Source organism: Micrasema longulum, unplaced genomic scaffold, assembly GCF_059751315.1.
Source record: "Micrasema longulum isolate JH-2025_06_02 unplaced genomic scaffold, ASM5975131v1 h1tg001633l, whole genome shotgun sequence".
NCBI classification, from domain to species: domain Eukaryota; kingdom Metazoa; phylum Arthropoda; class Insecta; order Trichoptera; family Brachycentridae; genus Micrasema; species Micrasema longulum.
The window spans coordinates 71,719-90,849 of NW_028278813.1; the positions used below are offsets into that span (position 1 = coordinate 71,719).

The 19,131-nt window shown below is 33.0% G+C and overlaps 1 protein-coding gene across 1 annotated transcript in view; it reads right to left on the minus strand.

Moving 5' to 3' along the window:
- SamDC (S-adenosylmethionine decarboxylase) overlaps positions 1-19,131 on the minus strand; it is a 66,277-nt gene that overhangs the window by 12,534 nt on the left and 34,612 nt on the right. The window contains exon 3 of the mRNA XM_088236987.1: positions 9,907-10,105. Within this exon, the coding sequence (XP_088093113.1) occupies positions 9,907-10,105 (199 nt within the window). The remainder of the gene's footprint in view (positions 1-9,906; positions 10,106-19,131) is intronic.

Sequence of the window (19,131 nt, forward strand, 5' to 3'; positions counted from 1 at the left end):
ATTTTTTATTTTTATTTTTTATAGTGACAACTTTCTAACGCCTAGATACTCTTATATGTTAATAGAGCAGAACCTAGCGACATTATTTTGTGCATCTAGGCGTTCGTTTTACCAAACTGACAATTATATCGGAATTTAATTCGACTTCAAAATTTACTTATTTCTCTCTTATATTTTAATAGGCTTTTAAGAAAAAACATGCCACCCTCAGAACGATTAAAAATGTAAATAAGTCGTAATTAAAGGAAAAATTGCTCGGTGGGACAAAATTTTATCACTTTTAATGCGTAGATAAACGTATCAAAGGGTTTTAGATCTAGACCCGTCGATAGAAACCGACGTAAGACTTGATGGTGGGGGATTTGGGATCGGTAGTGTATCTTCGTAGTCGGTCTGGAGAATTTTATCTTTAACTATGACGTCATACTGAAGCTATGTCATTTTAGTGCGTTGATATGTGTAACGTGACGTACGCTTCCCCTTGTTTCATATCGACATACCTACCGAAAACTTGAAGGTGGGGGATCGGTAGTGTATCTTCGTAATCACTTATTTCTAAGAGAGAATTTATCTTCAACTATACCGTCAAGGTGAAGGTATGACGTATTAATCTTACCATCATAATCGAGGCCCTGTACTCGATTTCCTTATTCAGAATTTTTACCTGAGAGCAGCGAGTCGAAAACACTCATCCAGGGTTCTTGTTCTATTTTACACACATAATTGTATTCTTCATCCGCCTGGACACAGAGTACTGCAGTTAGTACAAAGAAAATGTTTTAAAAAAAACTATGTTGATGGATATTCTTTTACTTGCTTCGTCTTGAAATGGTATTATTTTATGGGATTGGTGTGAAAACAGACCAATTCAAATTCCAAGAGTATCGAAATACGTCGACAATTTTATTATTGTACATTGTGTAATCTGCTAAGTGAAAATTGGCATATTTCCCTGCTACTAGAATCGAGACGGAATGTATAATGTTGTATAATTATATTATACTTGAGCATTCTCAGATTTCCTTGACAGCTTTTCGTGAAAGAGTGCCCAAATTCTTATGACGTTATTTCTCGATAAATTAGTTAGTAAATAATCGCCCGTGGTACCTAGCGCGACAGGCGGCTAAATAACGTAAATACAGATATGTCTGGACAAAAAACCCTTTAAAAATACATTTTATCATATTTACATTTTTTGTAAAAAAAACTTTGCCCAGCTAACAACAAGGGTACTTACCCCATTCCAAGTAAAACATAATAATAATTTACAAGTTAATTTATTTTAAAGAAAGAACAGACAAAAATATTAGGTTAATTGATTCGGACGATCTTATAAATTCACTATGACCATAATTATATTATTCCGCCCGTATATTGCACCAGCTACTTATATAATATACGTACCTATACACACTATACATAGTAAACCCAAACCAAGAAGCGTGATTATGTATTGAATAAACAAAAATATTATGAGTTTGTCCAAATTTTTGTAGACAAGGACTGGATTCAACTCCTTGGGGTGCTGTTAATATTAACATAATACAACAGAGGTAAAGAACATTTTAGAGAAGGTAATATAGAAGCCTGGGCATCTACGGTCATGACCTGTCATGTTCATAAAATGTTCTTTATATCTGTTGTAATATGTTAATATTCACGGCTCCCCAGGGAGTTGAATCCAGTCCATGTCTACAAAAATTTGGAGAAACTCAAAATATTGTTGATTGATCCACCTGGTCCATGAAGAAGTATAGAAATTGAAATTTTTTCAGGCGTTGCCTATTATGTAGGTGAAATAATTCAATTAGATGAATCTCACTTGCATAAATAAAGGTTTCAGCTCTTTAACTTCCAAACATCAACAGATGCAAGAATTGAAGGAAAATAGATGTTCAAATATGGGCGGAATGGTTAATGTTACACAATGTGTAAAGTGGCCACTTAAACCAGCCGACGAAAGATCATAAGCCCTGTAGATGCCTAGACTTCTATATTACTTTCTCTAAAATGTTCTTTATCTCTGTTGTAATACGTTAGTATTAATTAATATTTGATTGAAATTTAATATATTATCATAAGCTACCAATAAAGGTAACATGTCTTTGAATAAAATGTTCGATTAACGTCATTAATCATTTTCAGATTTCTGATTCATGAAGTAGTCGTAAATAACAGTCAACTCGAATTTTCTATACTAACAGTTGAATTTACGATAAAAAATGGATGACTCTATTGAGAACTGTTTTTTAAGGTAGTTTTGGAATATTTTATCCTTTTGAATATTTTTTGCTTTGCGGAATAATCATCTACTAATCAAAATTAAGTAATGCAAGCGTCGTAAAGCGCCCTAATTTGAGGCGATTTCTGTTAAAAATCTTGAATAAGAAAATATAAAGTTATCCAATTAATATTGTAACCATAGAATTAAGAATAGTCCAGAAGAAGCGTAGAATCATATTTAAATACATCGGACTGTGTCTAATAATTCCCCCACTATGCCCTACTTTCGCCGCGCGCATTTGTGATGTCGCCGCGTAATGTTGCACGATGGAAAAAAAAATCATAACACAAATGTAAGGTAAAAAAAAAGCAATCTGTTAATTTCTCTAAAATTTTATTGTGCACACAAAACATTGATTGAAACAACAGAGTAGATAAGTAAAGGGTCATTTAATAAGAGTAATTGAATTAATGAACTTTAAACTTAAAATATAAAACAAATTTTACTTTACATAAAACGGATATTTTTATATCATGTTAAATAATATTTGATGTTTTGAAGATAATGTCGGTCTAATGTCCACCACGGAGTTGTTTAATCCGAGGCTCAATTTTCATTAGTTCTCTCATTAGATGAAAAAAGTAGGGTAAAAAAATACTACCCTGGCAGCACTAACGAAATTTCCATTTCGTTTCTTCGACAATCTGACAGATGGAAAAACAATTCAATTTTTAAGCAATGCATTTGCTACTTAAAAATTTGTTTGCCAATTATACATGAAATGTGATACCATTCTGTTTCTTTAAGATCATAGCAGTATTTCTACACTTTAAAAGGACACAACACCGCATAGTTGATTTCAAATCAGGAGTTGCGTACTGAGCGACGTCTACAAAGAAACTAATGGGTTAAAACGTAAACCTACTCATTTACGAGTAGTTTAGTCGCCTTTTGTTTGTTGTGCGTATGCGGTTTCTGGACTACTCTTAACTCTATGGTTATCCAATTGATATTGTAACGATGACCGTCAAAGTTCACAGATGGAAGTTGCATACATGCACAAAGGGAAATGATAAATCGATAGAGCCTGTCTATTTCCGGAGGTGCACCGGTAGCGGCACCCTGTTAGTTAGTTGGAGGGAGTGCAGTGTGTATTCGAGCGATGGCATAATAATTAGCATTAGCGTCGCGAATGCATTATTATTTTACAATAAAATCATGGGGTGGGGTGGCGATTATAATTTTGCATGGGTATTATTTGACAGAATCGTCAATCTGTGTTAATTTTTGCGGGGAAATAAAAGATGCGTTTGCGCGATGATGGCAGATGCGGCAAAGAACAGTATGCGGCCAAACAAACTACAGCAGACAAAAATCCTACCTTTAGGAAGACGGGAAAGGGAATCAGGGACAGGAATCCGGATGCTATCTCCAAGTCCTGGCTTCTGGGTAGTTTTTCCCTTTTTGGTGACCACAGCACTTTCACTGTAGTTATTTGGGAAATATAAAGATGAATGTGGCGGCGCGGCGGTCAGAATGTGTAATGGTGTTCAGATGCGGGCAGATGATTAAAGGACGTGCGGATGCGGGCGGATAAAATTATAAACATGCGGTAGATGACAGAACAAATTATCAAGAAGAGAAAATATGTGATTTTTGATGTTGGTTGCTATGGATATGAAAAATTAACTATAATAGTGGTTTTAAACCATAAAGTGGTTAACCATCAAATATGTTACTACATTCTCTCTGTTTAAATCACGTCTGAAGAAACATCTCCTTTCTCTTCCTTTATCTCTCCTCCTTTCATTTTTCCTTTTTCCCATTGAGCAATAGTTTTGATTGAAGTTAATTTATACAAATACGTTTATTTATATTTTTACATATTTATATTTTTTTATATTTTTTTTCTATTGAATATGTTCTGTAACTTGAATTATAAAAATAAAACTTTTATTCTATTGGTTGGTTGGAAGATATTGCCATTTGGCCCATAAGCCCGCCAATGTACAAAAGTTAAATAAATAAACAAAAGTAATTTATGAAAATTGTATGATTTAAAATGATTAATAAAAAACTTTCTGAAAACTTAAAAATAAGTTCTGACGAGATCTGAAAGTGAATGACGATAAAATAGGGCGGTGAAAAATATGAAAAAAAAATGCCATTTTAAATGAAAAAAGGGAATTCGAAAAATCCGCCCAGAAAAAACTGAAAGATACTGCAAATACGAAAAATTTCAGTGGTTATTTTCCCAAATCACATTTTGATAGCAATAGCATTTAATGCTAAATCAAAAAAATTCGCACATTAACGAAATGAAATAAAATTAGCAATATTTGGCGTCGTAGTTGGCGGTGATGTAATATCTGAATATGACTATTTATCACCCTATAGGCTGCAGCTAGGCTGGGTGGGTAGGGGGGTAGGAGTGGGGATGGTGTCCCTCCCCCCCTCCTCCATGCACCCCGCGGTGCATGCGAAATCAATACAGCGAATCCGGTGCAACCTGGATGGATGCTCCCAGCGCTCGTCTATCTAGAAATATTTGCTATGAAACTGGGAGGCTGTTTAGTCCATTATGTATGTAGGTTACCTACACTATACAGCGAGCCCTTAGTCCACCTATCTACATTTATTCGTTCGACGTTTAAGTTTTTTATCCAGTCACTGAGGAAGTTCAGTGGTTATTTTTAAAATTTATTTGTTAATAGGCTATTAAACTAAGCCAAACATTTTATTTTAAATTTTTATGTATAATATTATCGACGTTATGATTTTTTGAAGTTTTGTTTTTCTGAAATTATTCGTGTGACTTCTCTAGTTCTCTACGCTTCTTCTCGGACGGTTCTGCCGATTGGTCTGTAGACTTCCGTAAGCCGGAAATCTTTCACAACTGGTTGATTCATATGATTTAGTGACGTCATTCAAAGTAGTTCGTTTTTATTAAGAAAATTTTAATTGTTTTTTTCATACATTTTCAAGAAACTTAGCCTTACAATTTAATGCTCTAATTTTTGGTAAAAGCATCCCTGTGGTATTTCTTATAATGTGTATTCATATTTGAAGAATGTAGTTCTGCAGATAGAATAGAAAATGAAGAATATAGTTCTGTGTGTGAAACAGAAACAGGGCTCCGATAACGATGGAAAGTTCTAATGTAACATCGAGTTTTCTGCTTAAAAAATCGAATATTCATATAGTTTTTTGAAACAAGCTGAATTACAAATTACTAGTGACCGACCGAAGTTTCGGTACACAATTTGTGGCCGAAACTTCGAAACCTGCGGTCGGGATGTGTCAGATTACATTCGGCTGTACCCGGGTGCATCTTATGGCTCGTGACTCTAAGTTCTCGTGAGTTCAGCTGAAGTTCCAATAGCATACATTTAAGAACTGTTAAATAAAAGTTATATGGAATAACATAACAACGAAACAAAAAACCTCTAAAAATAATTTATGCCTTTTATTTCATCATTATTATTATTATGGACTTATAAAGCGCCATTTTCGTAATATAATACCCCAAGGGCGCTTTACAAAGTGATTATATAAAGAAATAAATTTCGTTTCATTTTTTAAAATTTGTTATTTAAGAAAAACAATGTACTTTGTCATCACGTGCTAAGGATTTATTCGAATGATTAATAGAACAAGTGGGTTTTAAGTTTCGCACTTCTGCTGGGAGAGCATTCCAAGGCGTAGGGCCTACGACCGTAAATGCGCGTTCGCCGAATTTAGTGCTTTTTTATAACTTTTCCCCTTGACGTAGATGTAGCTGATCTAAGCGTAAGACGTCTGTCAGCTAGTTCATCTGGAATGCAAAGAATATTCCGGAGCAGAGTTGTGCAGTGACTTATACATAAGCCAACAGAGCACCCTCTGTGGAACACGTAGCCAGTGTAATTCACGAAGTAGTGGAGTAATATGTGTACTTTATTTAACAGTTATTTTAATGAACTCGCAAGGTTTAACAAAAAAACGCCTAATTTTGAACGTTTTGAAGTGACTTTAAACTTATTTTTAAAAGTTTCGGTTTCGGCCGAAACTAGAACAGAAGCCGAAATTCGGTTACGGTTTCGACTGAAAATCTTGTTTCGGTCGGTCACTGCAATTCGCCGACGAAGATACTTACATTTTCATACAAGCACACATTTTTCATACAAAATGAGATTTTGCTCAACAGAAAATTGAAGTTAACTCTGTTATCTTCCCACCGTAATCGGGGCCCTGAACCCTGAATGAGTATTTTCGACTCGACGGTTACTCTCAGATAAAAATCCTAATAAAAGGAAATCAAGTAGACATCAATCGGCCTCGTGGTAAGCACGTTTGCGTACCATGGTATGCCCGAGGTCCTGGGATCGATTCCCGGCAAGCTCGACGTGGTGAAATATTGATTTTAACATCGGTTTTTTTACTGCTATATTTTATTATCCCTGGACTGGCGCACTGGACAGGGACAAATATTCTAATTTTGATTTCTTTGATAACAAGTTGGATCGAATTCAACTGTAACCATCTCTCTCTCTCTCTCTCTTACATTCCCACCTAGTCCACTTTTGTTTCCTTTCTTCCTCAACTCTTTAAGACCGTATGTATATTCAAACGAACACAAACAATGCGATTTTATTTTTATCCTTATAAATAAATTAATAATGCCAGGTTTTTGTTTTCATATTTCTGAAAATCTTCTCTATGGGGGTCTATTTTTAGTCCGCTAGGTTACAAAACGTAATCCCGCCTGAAATGGCATTTTTTAATTGTATTTATTCATATTTTTATGTTACAAACTATAATTAATAATAAAAATAATGTGACCTCACTGGGGTTACCTGTGCCGAGGACACTTAACAATATACTTTTTTGAAATGTTTTTACATTAGAGAATAAACAAAGAAGACTAACTTAATAAACGGAGATAATTAATTAAAAAAATCACTTTTTTAAAAACTAGGTACATATGAACATCTATATTATTTATATTACAAAACGCACAATGAAAATAACAAAAACCTAACATAAGCCTAACATTCACATTTAAACATGAACATAATCGATGAAAACCTCAATAATGTTTTTAATGTATTTTATTAAGCGTTAAAAAAAATATATGGCAAAGTATATTTAGTGATTTGATTCGATTTTATATTTTTATAGAAATCGTTTGTGCAGTCTTCTTAGATAAAGTAAATATGATATCATTTTGTCGTAAATTTAAAAAAAATATATGCCATCATATCCGGTTAGTTCACTTCCTGCAGTATGCTCCGTTTTCCGGAAACGATTTCCACCCTGTTGAATTAGCCTGGGAATGGAAGACAGGTAATATTATCCCGGGTCAAGGTTGCTAGTATAGGTCAGATCTTTACTCGTTCGCCAGTCAAACGTTTTCTTTAAAAATATTTTCTTTCTAGAAAATATTTCTATGCCACTAACATAGTCGACCACCGAAGTGTGATATGTTTATTTTACTTTATGTACTAAAGACAATATTTTCAATTATTTTGTTTTTCTCTTCTCGTCTCTTCGGGATTTTTAGCGTATCAGTTATGCATTTACGTATATTAAAAAAGAAAAAACATAGTTTTATAAAAAAAGGTATGATCTAAACTAATTGATTTTTTTAGCGATTATTGAAGGCATTTTTCAGACCAGAATTTAAGAAAAATACCACAAAATTTGTGTTACTTTAAATCTTTGTATTTCTTTTTAGAAACCAAAATCAGTTCGTTCTTTAATAACTTTTCTGTCAGGTTTATTATCATAAAATCATTAGAACAAATTAGACTTACATACTTTGTTTTTATATGAGTGCTAATGTATCTAAGTTTAGTTAAAATTTCAAGAGGCGTAATCTGCCGGCCGAAAAATAATTATTTTTAGTTTTATATTTTTTTTCAACAGAAATACCCTTGAAAATGATTTTTTATATATTATGTTCATAATCTTTTTCTTTTTAAAGACGCGATTTTTAAAGAACGACTTTTAACAACGGAAAAAATCGTACGATTTACTTACTTTTTATCATACTACAGCCGTAATGGAAATTCAATTATACATTTATGATTTTTTTTTAAAAACTATCAGTAGACAATACAATAGATATGACAATATTATCTTGTCCCAACTTCGCGAACAGCCTCGATCGCGCGGGACAGAGCGTTCGAACAATACGAACATTCGATACAAAGGCGTTTATTACGAACGAGTTCACGAAAAATAAAATTGGATTTTCTCTGCCTTCATTCTCGGCAGAAAAAATGCACGGAAGTGACACGTTCGCGTCGAGAAAATCATTATTGTCATAAGGTCCCGTCCGTGCGTGTTCACACGAGGACAATGCGGCCAGAAGCTGCTGCGCAGTGGTGGCGGCAATCATTGTTCCGCGGAGATAACCTGCCCGTCTATCTCGGTGCCGATGTCTCGGGACAATTTTTTGTCCTAAAAATTGGTGTTTTAACGTGGACACTGGGACAACACAATGTTGTTCACGTGTAAAAGGCTTTTAACTAATTGTAAAGCTTTTACATGCATAGACTGTGCAGATAGGGAATAGTCCAAGCGTCTAAGCCTATACGATAGTTTTCATTGCCATCGTGTGAGAAAGTTTTGGTGAACTGCAAGAGTGCAAGTTTGGAACATCTGCTGAAAATAAAAAGGAAAAAGTGAAGTTTGCAGGCGGACAGCCAAAAGCTTTTACTTTTGTTAGTTTTCGATTTGCTTTTCTGATTTCAAAACGTCGCGTCGTGATCGTAGAAGAACGACGGAAGAGCGCAAAATGCGACATTGGCTTTCTTTTATATTCGAGCTTAAAAGGGTTTTATAAAAGCTTTATATTCCAGGTTTTAAAAATATATATTTATATAATTTCATTGTAATATTTCGTTGTTTCTGGAAAGACACTAGTGGTACCTGAAACGTAAGGCTGGTCTCCCTACCTTCCATTCAAGGAAAATAAATATACGCTGCATTTGGCATACTATGCAGTGTCATATGATCTTGAACCGGGTTAAGGTCCCGTGGGAGTGTTGTAGACTAACGGATCAAAGTACGAGATTTAAATCCCACTCTACCAGAACTCGAATCCCATTTTTCCGGCACAAGTTATTTACGACTGTTGGTAAATGATATTTGGGTAAACAATAAGAACTCAAATATTTATTTTTCCAAAAAAACACATTTAAAAAAAATATTACACCCAAATATTTTCTCATTTCGATGAGGAAGTCGAGCGGTTTTTGAATTATATTTATGTGTTAAAAAATTATCAAACCAAGAAAAAAAAAATAAACGTTTAAGTTTGATAATTTTGAAAATTCCCACTGAAACTTTGAAATTACGCCGTGAAGTCATGAGTACAAGTCGATGAGTGTATCTGACATTTATAAGTTGAGCCCCGTCGAATTATAAAAGCAAATTATTTTGCGTCAAACATCCTAAACGTCGAAAAACATTACTGCCGGAAATCTGTTACCGGTTGTCACAACAACATAACAACGCTATGATTGATTGATTAATGGAAACACGTGGTTTCATGAACCTGTGATGTTGCAATGAATTATTTTTTAATATTTTTTTCATATATTTTCGAGAAACTTCGCCGTAAAATAAAATAAAACATTTTATATCCAACTTCCCGTAGGACTGAACTTCCTCCTTGGACGCTAGAATGTACTGACCTCCTGGTAGAACTCCCGGTGCGGGCGCTGCTGCAGCTGCGGGCGCATGAAGTTCTTGCGGGAGTAGAAGACGTTCTCCACGTGCGCGTGGCCGGCGCCCGCCGCCACGGCCAGCATCGCGCGCACGCACAGCAGCGGCGTCGTCGTGCCGCACGTCTTCAGGATCCAGCGCCGCGAGGACACGAACATGCTGCTCTCGCTGAGGACAATAGAAATAAAACATTTATTTTATCTCGATGCGTTGACGCTTGTATGCGAATTATGCGATGGTATATCTTTTCAGTACTTCTCGACGCCGCGCCGTCGAAAGCTGGAAGCTCTCACCCAAGCTACTACAAAGAGAATAGGGAGAAGTAACGTTTTTTAAAAATATACATAATTTAATAAGGGTCTATGAAATACAGTCGATTTTGTACTTGAGGGGGTTAAATGCAAAACCGCCACTGTGCATGATCACTATTTATGAGAAGATCAACAAAACCAGTGGCCAAATGCCTAAATGTGCACATTCAACTTAAAAAGAATAGTCTTTTCGCCACCTGTTCTACCACGCATAAGTTGCACATTTAATCAAAAATAAATATGTAGTCTATTTGCTGCTGGTTTAATTGGTCTTCCCAAAAACAGTGATCATGCTCAATGGCGGTTTTACATTTAACTGAATAATGAGGATTACAAAGCGAGGAAGGTAACTTAAGGCAAGATAATTAATGGTAATATAAGCTACATTTTTAATCTGTATTGGTTGACTGGATTGTCTTCCCAAAAACAGTGATCATGCGCAGTGGCGGTTTTGCATTTAACTGAATAATGAGGATTACAAAGCGAGGAAGGTAGCTTAAGGCAAGATAATGAATGGTAATATAAGCTACATTTTTAATCTGTATTGGTTGGGTAGATTGTCTTCCCAAAAACAGTGATCATGCGCAGTAACGGTTTTGCATTTAACTGAATAATGAGGATTACAAAGCGAGGAAGGTAGCTTAAGGCAAGATAATGAATGGATTTTGGGTGGATTCAGAGAAATTGTTGTCCGATGCAGAAGGACGTAAATTGATATCTAGTTCTACTAGTAATGAGGATTTAGGTATTAGTGGAATATTTATAATTTATTGTTAAATTTGGAAGTAGAGCACACACAAGCATATTCTCATGTGTGCTCTAATAATAATAATAATAATAATAATTTATTATTTTATTTATTTAAAATAAAAATATATTTACTGTATTAAAACGGGGAAGCTATCCCTAGTTTAATACTTTAAAAAAAGTTACAATGAAGTCTCAGGGAAGTAGGAAATGTATTAAAAATAATAATAATAAATCTTTATTAACCGTAATATACAATGTCATACATACAAAATAATAACAAAGACACAGTTAAATGGCGGACTTATTGCCACTTGCAATTTCTTACAGTCTCACCAAAACTAAATAAAAAAATAGAATAAAAATTAATTTAAAAAATAAAAATAAAACGAAAATCATATAAACGAAAAAGTTTAGAAAAACACGAGCAGTAAAAACATTGCTCAATATTATGGTGTATATTGCTAACAATTATTATTACAATATTTGAGTTTGTCCAAATGTTCATAGACAAAAGACTGGATTTCACCCCCTCGGAGGTCATTAAGATTAACAAATTACAACAGGGATGGAGAAAACCTTAAATAAAGGAATATGGAAGTCAAACCAACTGGTTTATGAAGAAGTTTAAAAATTGAACAATTGTTTTCAGGCGTTGCCTAGTATGTGAAATAATTCAGTCAGATGAATCTCTTCACAACAATAAAGGTTTCAGCTCTTTGACTTCACTAAAATCAACAGATGGAAGAATTGAAGAAATATGTATGTTCAAACATAGGCAAAATGGTGAATGTTACACAGTGTGTAAAGTGGCCACTTAAACCAGCCAATGACAGGTCATAAGCCCTTGGCTTCCTTGACTTCCATATTCCCTTATTTAAGGTATCTTCCATCCCTGTTGTAATTTGTTAACAATTATTATATATAATACATTTTACATTTTTCTATTACATCTTCTAAATATTAATTTATGTATATTATGGAAACATTTATTGATTAGAAACACTTTAAACACAATTTGTTTCCTTAATTTGATTGGGGAGCTTATTATATATTTTTACTGCCATGCATACGGGCCCTCTTTGTATAAATGATTGTTTTGTTAATGGAATTTTTTATTTACTTTTATTTCCGGTATTGTGAAAGTGAATTTTTTTCTGGTTACTAAAATATTCAGGTCTTGATTTAACAATACGATAAAATTTCATTGAATAAAAAAACACTTATTTAATTAAATACTAATAATTCAGAAAATTATCAATGTATTTAGGAATTAATGTTTTAGTGCGTAAAGGGCGTCGGTCGGTAGATTTAACCCCTCACAGCCCAATTTGTCTAATTCTAACTAAAATATGTATAAATGTATATTTTTTTAAAGTAGATACTGGCAAATATAATGAAAACATTTTTTTTTTAAATCAGTTTTATGTTTTGTTGGTATTAAGACAATATGCTACATCGGGCATAAAAGGTTAAAAAATACAAGAATATAAGGAAAACAAGAAAAAAACGTTTTTAATGAACATCTTTTACCCAATATTGAAAGTTGCAGAAACATTTACAACATCAAATTATTTATTTTAAATGCAAAGAAATCACCAATTGAACGTTAGCTTAATTACACTTTTGACAGAACACGCGCAACTGACTTTTTGTTTCAAATTTAATCGAACCATATTTTACCCTGGTGGTGATTTTTGAAATTCAACAATGTTTAATTATGTCTGAATGCTTGCAGACTGGCTGGATTTCCTCCCAAGGGAATTGTTAATATTTAAATTTATTTCAACAGAGAGGGAAAACATTTTTGAGAATATATTTAAATATGAACAACTCCCTAGGGAGGAAATCCAGCCAGTCTGCAAGCATTTGGACATAATCAAACATTGTTGAATTACTACCAGGTAAAAGAAGAAGTGTGAAAATTGGAAAATTGTTTTCAGGCGTTGCCTAGTGGGTGATTTGGTTCAGCCGGATGAATCTCACCCGCGTGATAAAGGTTCCAGCTCTTATACTTCACAAAAGTCAACAGATGGAAGAGTTGAGGAAATGTGGATGTTCAAACATGGGCAGAATGGTGAATGTTACACAGTGTGTAAAGTGGCCACTTAAACCAGGCAATGACAGGTCATAAGTCCTGTAAATGCCTAGACTTCCATATTCCCTTCTCAAAAATGTTTTCCCTCTCTGTTAAAATAAATTAAATTTTTTGAAATTAATTATAAAGGCTACTATGTATCCAATACTACATTAGTCGCCAAATAATAAAAATATCGAAGCTTTACTGACAGAATGCATTCATTCATTAAAACAAGTTGCGAGATAATCGCATTCAAAGCTTTTTTATTCTTTCAACGCATTATTTCTCCCACAAATTTATTTTATTTTAATATTTTTAAAGCTTTCAAAGAGTAATCTTTATTCTAGGTTTAGCATAAAATTTTAAATCAACATTTTGCACCTACATTAAAAAATATTTGAAATATTTATATGAAGACTGTTGACTTAATGCATTCTGTCAGTATAGCTTCGATATATTTCCGATATATTTCCGATATATTTCCAATATTTTTAAATATAGCTGCAAGATGTTAATTTCTAATTTTTTGCTATACCTAAAATAAAGATTACTCTTTTCAAGCTTATTAAATTTACACTCGTATATTAAATACCACAACGCGAGAAGTGAGAAGTCATTATACAGTTAATATAATTGCTAAATTCTCAGTGAAAGGAATAATGAGGGCAGTGGAGTTGGATTTAATTAAGTAACTCGATTTTTCTCAAATAAAATGTGTAAGCGATACTGATACAAAGACCCTTAACGTTATGCATTACAGACATGAAACCACATTAAATTTGCATCGCACTAACTTTATCACGTCTCGAAAATGCTGGCTCTTTTCGGTTTCTACGAAAGGGTTAGAAAGGGGTATTTCTGATTCGCGCTGTAAAAAGTACATTGAGTTTTCAGCTGCCTCTTTTCCACGTAAGGCATGCAAAATACTGAATACACAATAGGGTGTAAACTCGTTCAATCTGGGTCGGGAATGTGAATATGTCGTAGAAGGTCACGGTTGTGCATACAGAGGTCGAATAAGCAAAAAATTCTCAAGCTGTTTCTGTTTCTAGGCACGGGAATCGGCGGTCCAAAGTAATGCAGTAACTCATAAAAACAAATAAAACACATTTTTGTTTTAATTTGGTAATGTGCGGCATTTTTGCCCAAAATATCGCTCTAAACTCGGGTTGTGGTCCTGTGGCTAGTGTCTCGGACTCACGGACCAAAGGTCTGTGGTTCTAATCCCACTTTACCCCAACTTGATTCCCATTTTCTAATAGTGAGTTATTTACAACTCGTTGAAAATGGCCCTCAAAATGAAATATTTGGGTAAATCATAAGAACGCAAATATTTCTTTAAAAAAAAAAACTGTTACAGTGCGGTAAAAAAATCCACCAATGATTGCTATAGAATCAAGTTATAACATGTAAATATAATATTATATGAGAATATAAATCATCATCATTCCTTTTCCGCACCTAATGGTGCATAGGGCACTGCATTGGTAGTTTGTCGGCCTCGAGGTGTAGTGGTCAGCGCGTTTGCCTATCATGCAAGAGGTCTCCGGTTCGATTCCCGACATGGTTCACATGAAATATTTATTTGAAAATGTGTTTTTATCATAGTCCCTGGACTGGTACCTGAAGCATAAGACTGATCATCTTCGTCCACCGTCATGCAAGAAAAATTATAAAGATACACTGCGATTGCGTTTCCTATATATTACATTTTTTTTTTTTTTTTTATTTATTTACAATTTTAAAAAACCCGCTAGGGTTACATTAGAAATTTAATATTGTCTAGTCATTTTATGTCTCGTCTAGTCTAGTTAATTCAGTCATCATGTGCTTTTTCAGGCTGATTTTAAATTTGTCTCCAGTAAAAGTTTTCAAGTAGTAAGGTAGGTCGTTGTAGTGTTTAAGTCCATTATGTAGTATTTTTGACTGTCCGATGTTTGTCTTTGCTTTTTCAATATGATAGTGTTGTTGTTGTCTGGTGTTATATTTGTGTATGTCAGCATTTTCGACTAATATTATGTCGTCGTCTTGTATGTTTCCCAGTGTAATTTTGTGCACAATTTTTAAGGTCTCAATTTTAGTCAAGTAGTTTATGTCAAACTGGTGTGTTTTTTTGTACAGTTCAGTCGTAGAGGTCAGGTAGGGTAGGTTGTATGTTAGTTTAAGAATTTTATTTTGTTGTCTTTGTATTCTTGTTATGTCTGTCATGTTACCAGTTAGTTAACATTAGGATATTTATAGTATATTGAATGTCCAAGGCTGTCTAGTTTAAGATATAATAAATGAAAAACCGAGATCTTAAAAATAATAACCAAGAATAAACACAGTATTTGCTACAGCACAGTGCTTAATTAAAATAAATAAATAAGCAAAAAAGGGTACAACTTATGTAGTATGAAAAATTGCAATACCAAACACATTTATGCTTCTCCTTGGCCCCGATTGTAATGGGAAATTAACAGAGTTATCTTCAATGGTCGATAAAGTCAAATCTAATTTTCTGTCCGAAAATGTGTATTTTGGTACGAAAACTTGCAGCATCAACAAAAAATGCGACATTGACTTTCTTTAAAGTTTGAGCTTAAAAAGATTTTATAAAGGCTTTATATTGCAGGTTTGAAAAAAAACAAAATATGCATAACTAACCGAAGTATCAAAGGATATACTTTTGTACTTCGATAGTAGTGAGATAAAGTGTAAAAAAAATAAACCGCTGTCATGTAAAGTTGAAGAAAATCACATGTGTCGTTGTTCTACGATCATGACGAAATATTTATACAGAAAACTCACTTTTACTTTACAGACAGTCGGAGATTATCTCAGTTAACTTTTCATTGTAATGCGGGCCCTGAAAATTTTGCCTTCGCGAGTTACCGTGTTTTTACTTTGGACAGCCAAAATAATCTGTGGTCTCTGAATAATAAAATATTTGCATGTTTCATGTACTACTATTGCCCAAATGCTATATCAATATTGAGAAATAACAATGCCGGAGTCGGCAAAGCTCAATGTTATATGAAATAGCCTTATTTAATAAGTGGATATTGAAAGGAGTAGCCAGTATCAGGAATTTCGTACTTTCTTGAGCAACCACATTTACAGGGGAAATACAATCTTTATTTTTATATTTTGCTATTTAAAATTACATGTATTTTACTCCATAGTGTAACGGCAACGCGTTGTGCAAAAAAAGTTTCGATTTATGATTTAGATAAAGTAAATATTCTCATTCGTATTTATACCAGCTATACTTCTTAACACTGTTCCTATGTTTTATTTCTTTATATTGTATTTAAAAAAAATATTGTTTATATACTCATCTTCTTTTTTTTACACCAACTTTACTTCTAAACACTGTTCTATCTTTTGTTGATTTATATTGTATTTTTTAAATTTAATGTTGTTTATATACTGATATTTTATATAACTTTCATGTATGTAAAGCTTTATGGGCGTAAAAAATTAATAAAACAAATAAATTTAAAAAAATAACTCAACACCCCAAGAGGCCTTTACATGTGCATAATCAGCATTCAAAAATAATATTTATAGGATACGAGTATAAGTAGCTTTTTGAGACATAAATGAACTTTGCTAACAAGAATGTATTTCAGAAATAGTCGTATTTAAAACATAAATATTTTATTTATTTATTTAAAACTTCAAGTACAAAGAATAAGTACTTTGGCGGACTTATTGTAAAAAGAAAAATCTACAAGCCAACCAAAAAACAGGATGGTGAAAAGAAAAGTTGGACGAAAAAATTGTAAATACATATACATCAAAAGATACATACATAAAATAAAAATAACCTAATTAATTAAAACTAACAGCTGTTTTTTAATTGGGAGATAAGACTTACACATATTAACTTTATTAAAAAAGTACATTATGTTTTACATATTAAATGATGAGGAATTTGGAATCAGATAATAAGCTTGGGAGGAGAGAGAAAGAGAAACCAAGGAAAGAAAAAGAGGTAAAAATATATATTTAAAAAAAAAACAGTGAAAATTCAGGGAATTCACGAATCTGGGGATATTTAATAATGTTTCAGGCGTTTCATTAAGGTGGCTAGAGAAGGTGCATTTTTAATATGAAGAGGTAGCTCATTCCAAAGTCTAGCAGCTTGAACGGAAAAGTAGTAGCTGAAAAATAATGTGCTATATCGAAGAATGGAAAGTGTTCTTTCCTGAGAAGAGCGAAGCGAAAGACCATGATCAGAAAGGTAAATGAAATTCTCAGTAAGATATTTTGGAGCGCAAGGGTTGTGAAGAATATTATAAAGAAGTGAGAGAGATTGGAAGTTTATGCGCTGATAAAAATGAAGCCACTTGAGTAAGGAGCAAAAAGGGGATACATAGTCAATATGGTCATACATACTTAAATAGTATGTACCTATATTAGTGATAAATAAGCAGGAAGGAAGCTTCAACCTAACACATTAATAATTATTTATACTGGTTGAATCTGCGAATAATCGTTTGTGAAAAATACATGGTTCAAGGCAATTTTTTATCAGTGACAAAAAAACGATAATAAATTAATTTATCTCAAATAGGAAAAACCAATGGATTTTAAAAATTATTTATCGACGCACAAACATTTAGAAATTTATTATATAAATGAAAGACGAGTGATACTTTAATCCACAAATTTGGAATATCCAGTGACCGGTTTCATCGCTTTCGCGACATCTTCGAGACTGCTATCTTTATTAAGGAGTTCAATGTATTTATACAAAACAGAGGTAAGGATAGATAATTCAAAGTTATATGAAAGTAAATTAAATAAAGTTATTTTTATCTTAAGGATCAATATCAAATTTTTTTCTTCGGGTTAACTAATGAGTTGATATAATGCTATTTTAATGAGTTTAAGTATTTGGTTTAAAGTATCACTCGTCTTTTATTTATATAATAAATTACAATGAACTTCCATCAAGAATTTTCACTTATAAACTTAAATGTTTTAAACATATAGTAATTCATAAGTTTGAAAATGTACAGTGAAATCATTCGGAATACAATTTTTTTTAAAACTTTGAGACCTTATGAAGGTACGAAGGACTAAAATTGCGAAACATATTTATTGCGAATCTGCCAGTTTTAAGTTTCCAGTCGTAAATAGAAAACGGGAATAAAGTTGTGGTAGAGCGAGGAGCCAACTTAGACCGATAGACATGTCCACAGCATTGGAATGGAACTAAAAAACATGACACGATCTTAGATCAGTGTTTGGTTTTTCCTAAAGAATGAAATATTTTGGCGTAAAACCACGCCGATATTCCTAAGAATCGAGTCCGGTGCGCTAACCACTAAATTATGAGGCGGACTTATCTCCACTCGATTTCCCCTTTTCAGGATTTTTTTGTTCATGTCACAAATATTTTCATTTTTAACTCCCAACTAACCACTTAAAATACCAGTTTTTTTTAATACATATTTTATTAACCGATAATACAATACAGATAGCATAAAAAAAAAAAAAAAAAAATGAGAATGATTTTATTTTCTAAATACAAATTATATATTACGAAGAAAATGGATGCAAACGAATTTATGGGATAATATAAATATGGTATGCATGTAAAACCTTTGCGACGCGACGAGGGGATAAAAAATAAGGATTACAGATAAAAATATCGTCTGACCTTGGTAACCAAGCACGTATTGTACATAATAGTCAAGAGCTTGTCCTTGCGGTATTTTTTTATAAATACTACGATTAAGGCAGCATACATTTTATTGAAATGAATAAAATGTATATCGCATGTTTATTTAATTTTGAAGAGCCAAAATCAACAATAGCCATAGACAAAACAAGAAAGCCTCAAAAGATCTCGAGACTTAGCCATTATGATCCATGGAATATACATTTTTGTCTAATTTAATACACGAATTATGCCCGCGAAGAAGGGTATACGTAATTTTGTTTTTTTTTTTATAGTAATTCAACAAAAAGTTTTAGGCACTCTATTCAGTCAATTTAAATGTTTAAAATAAAACAATGGTTATTTCACAAAATTTAATGATCGTCGACGTTACTTCGTTCTT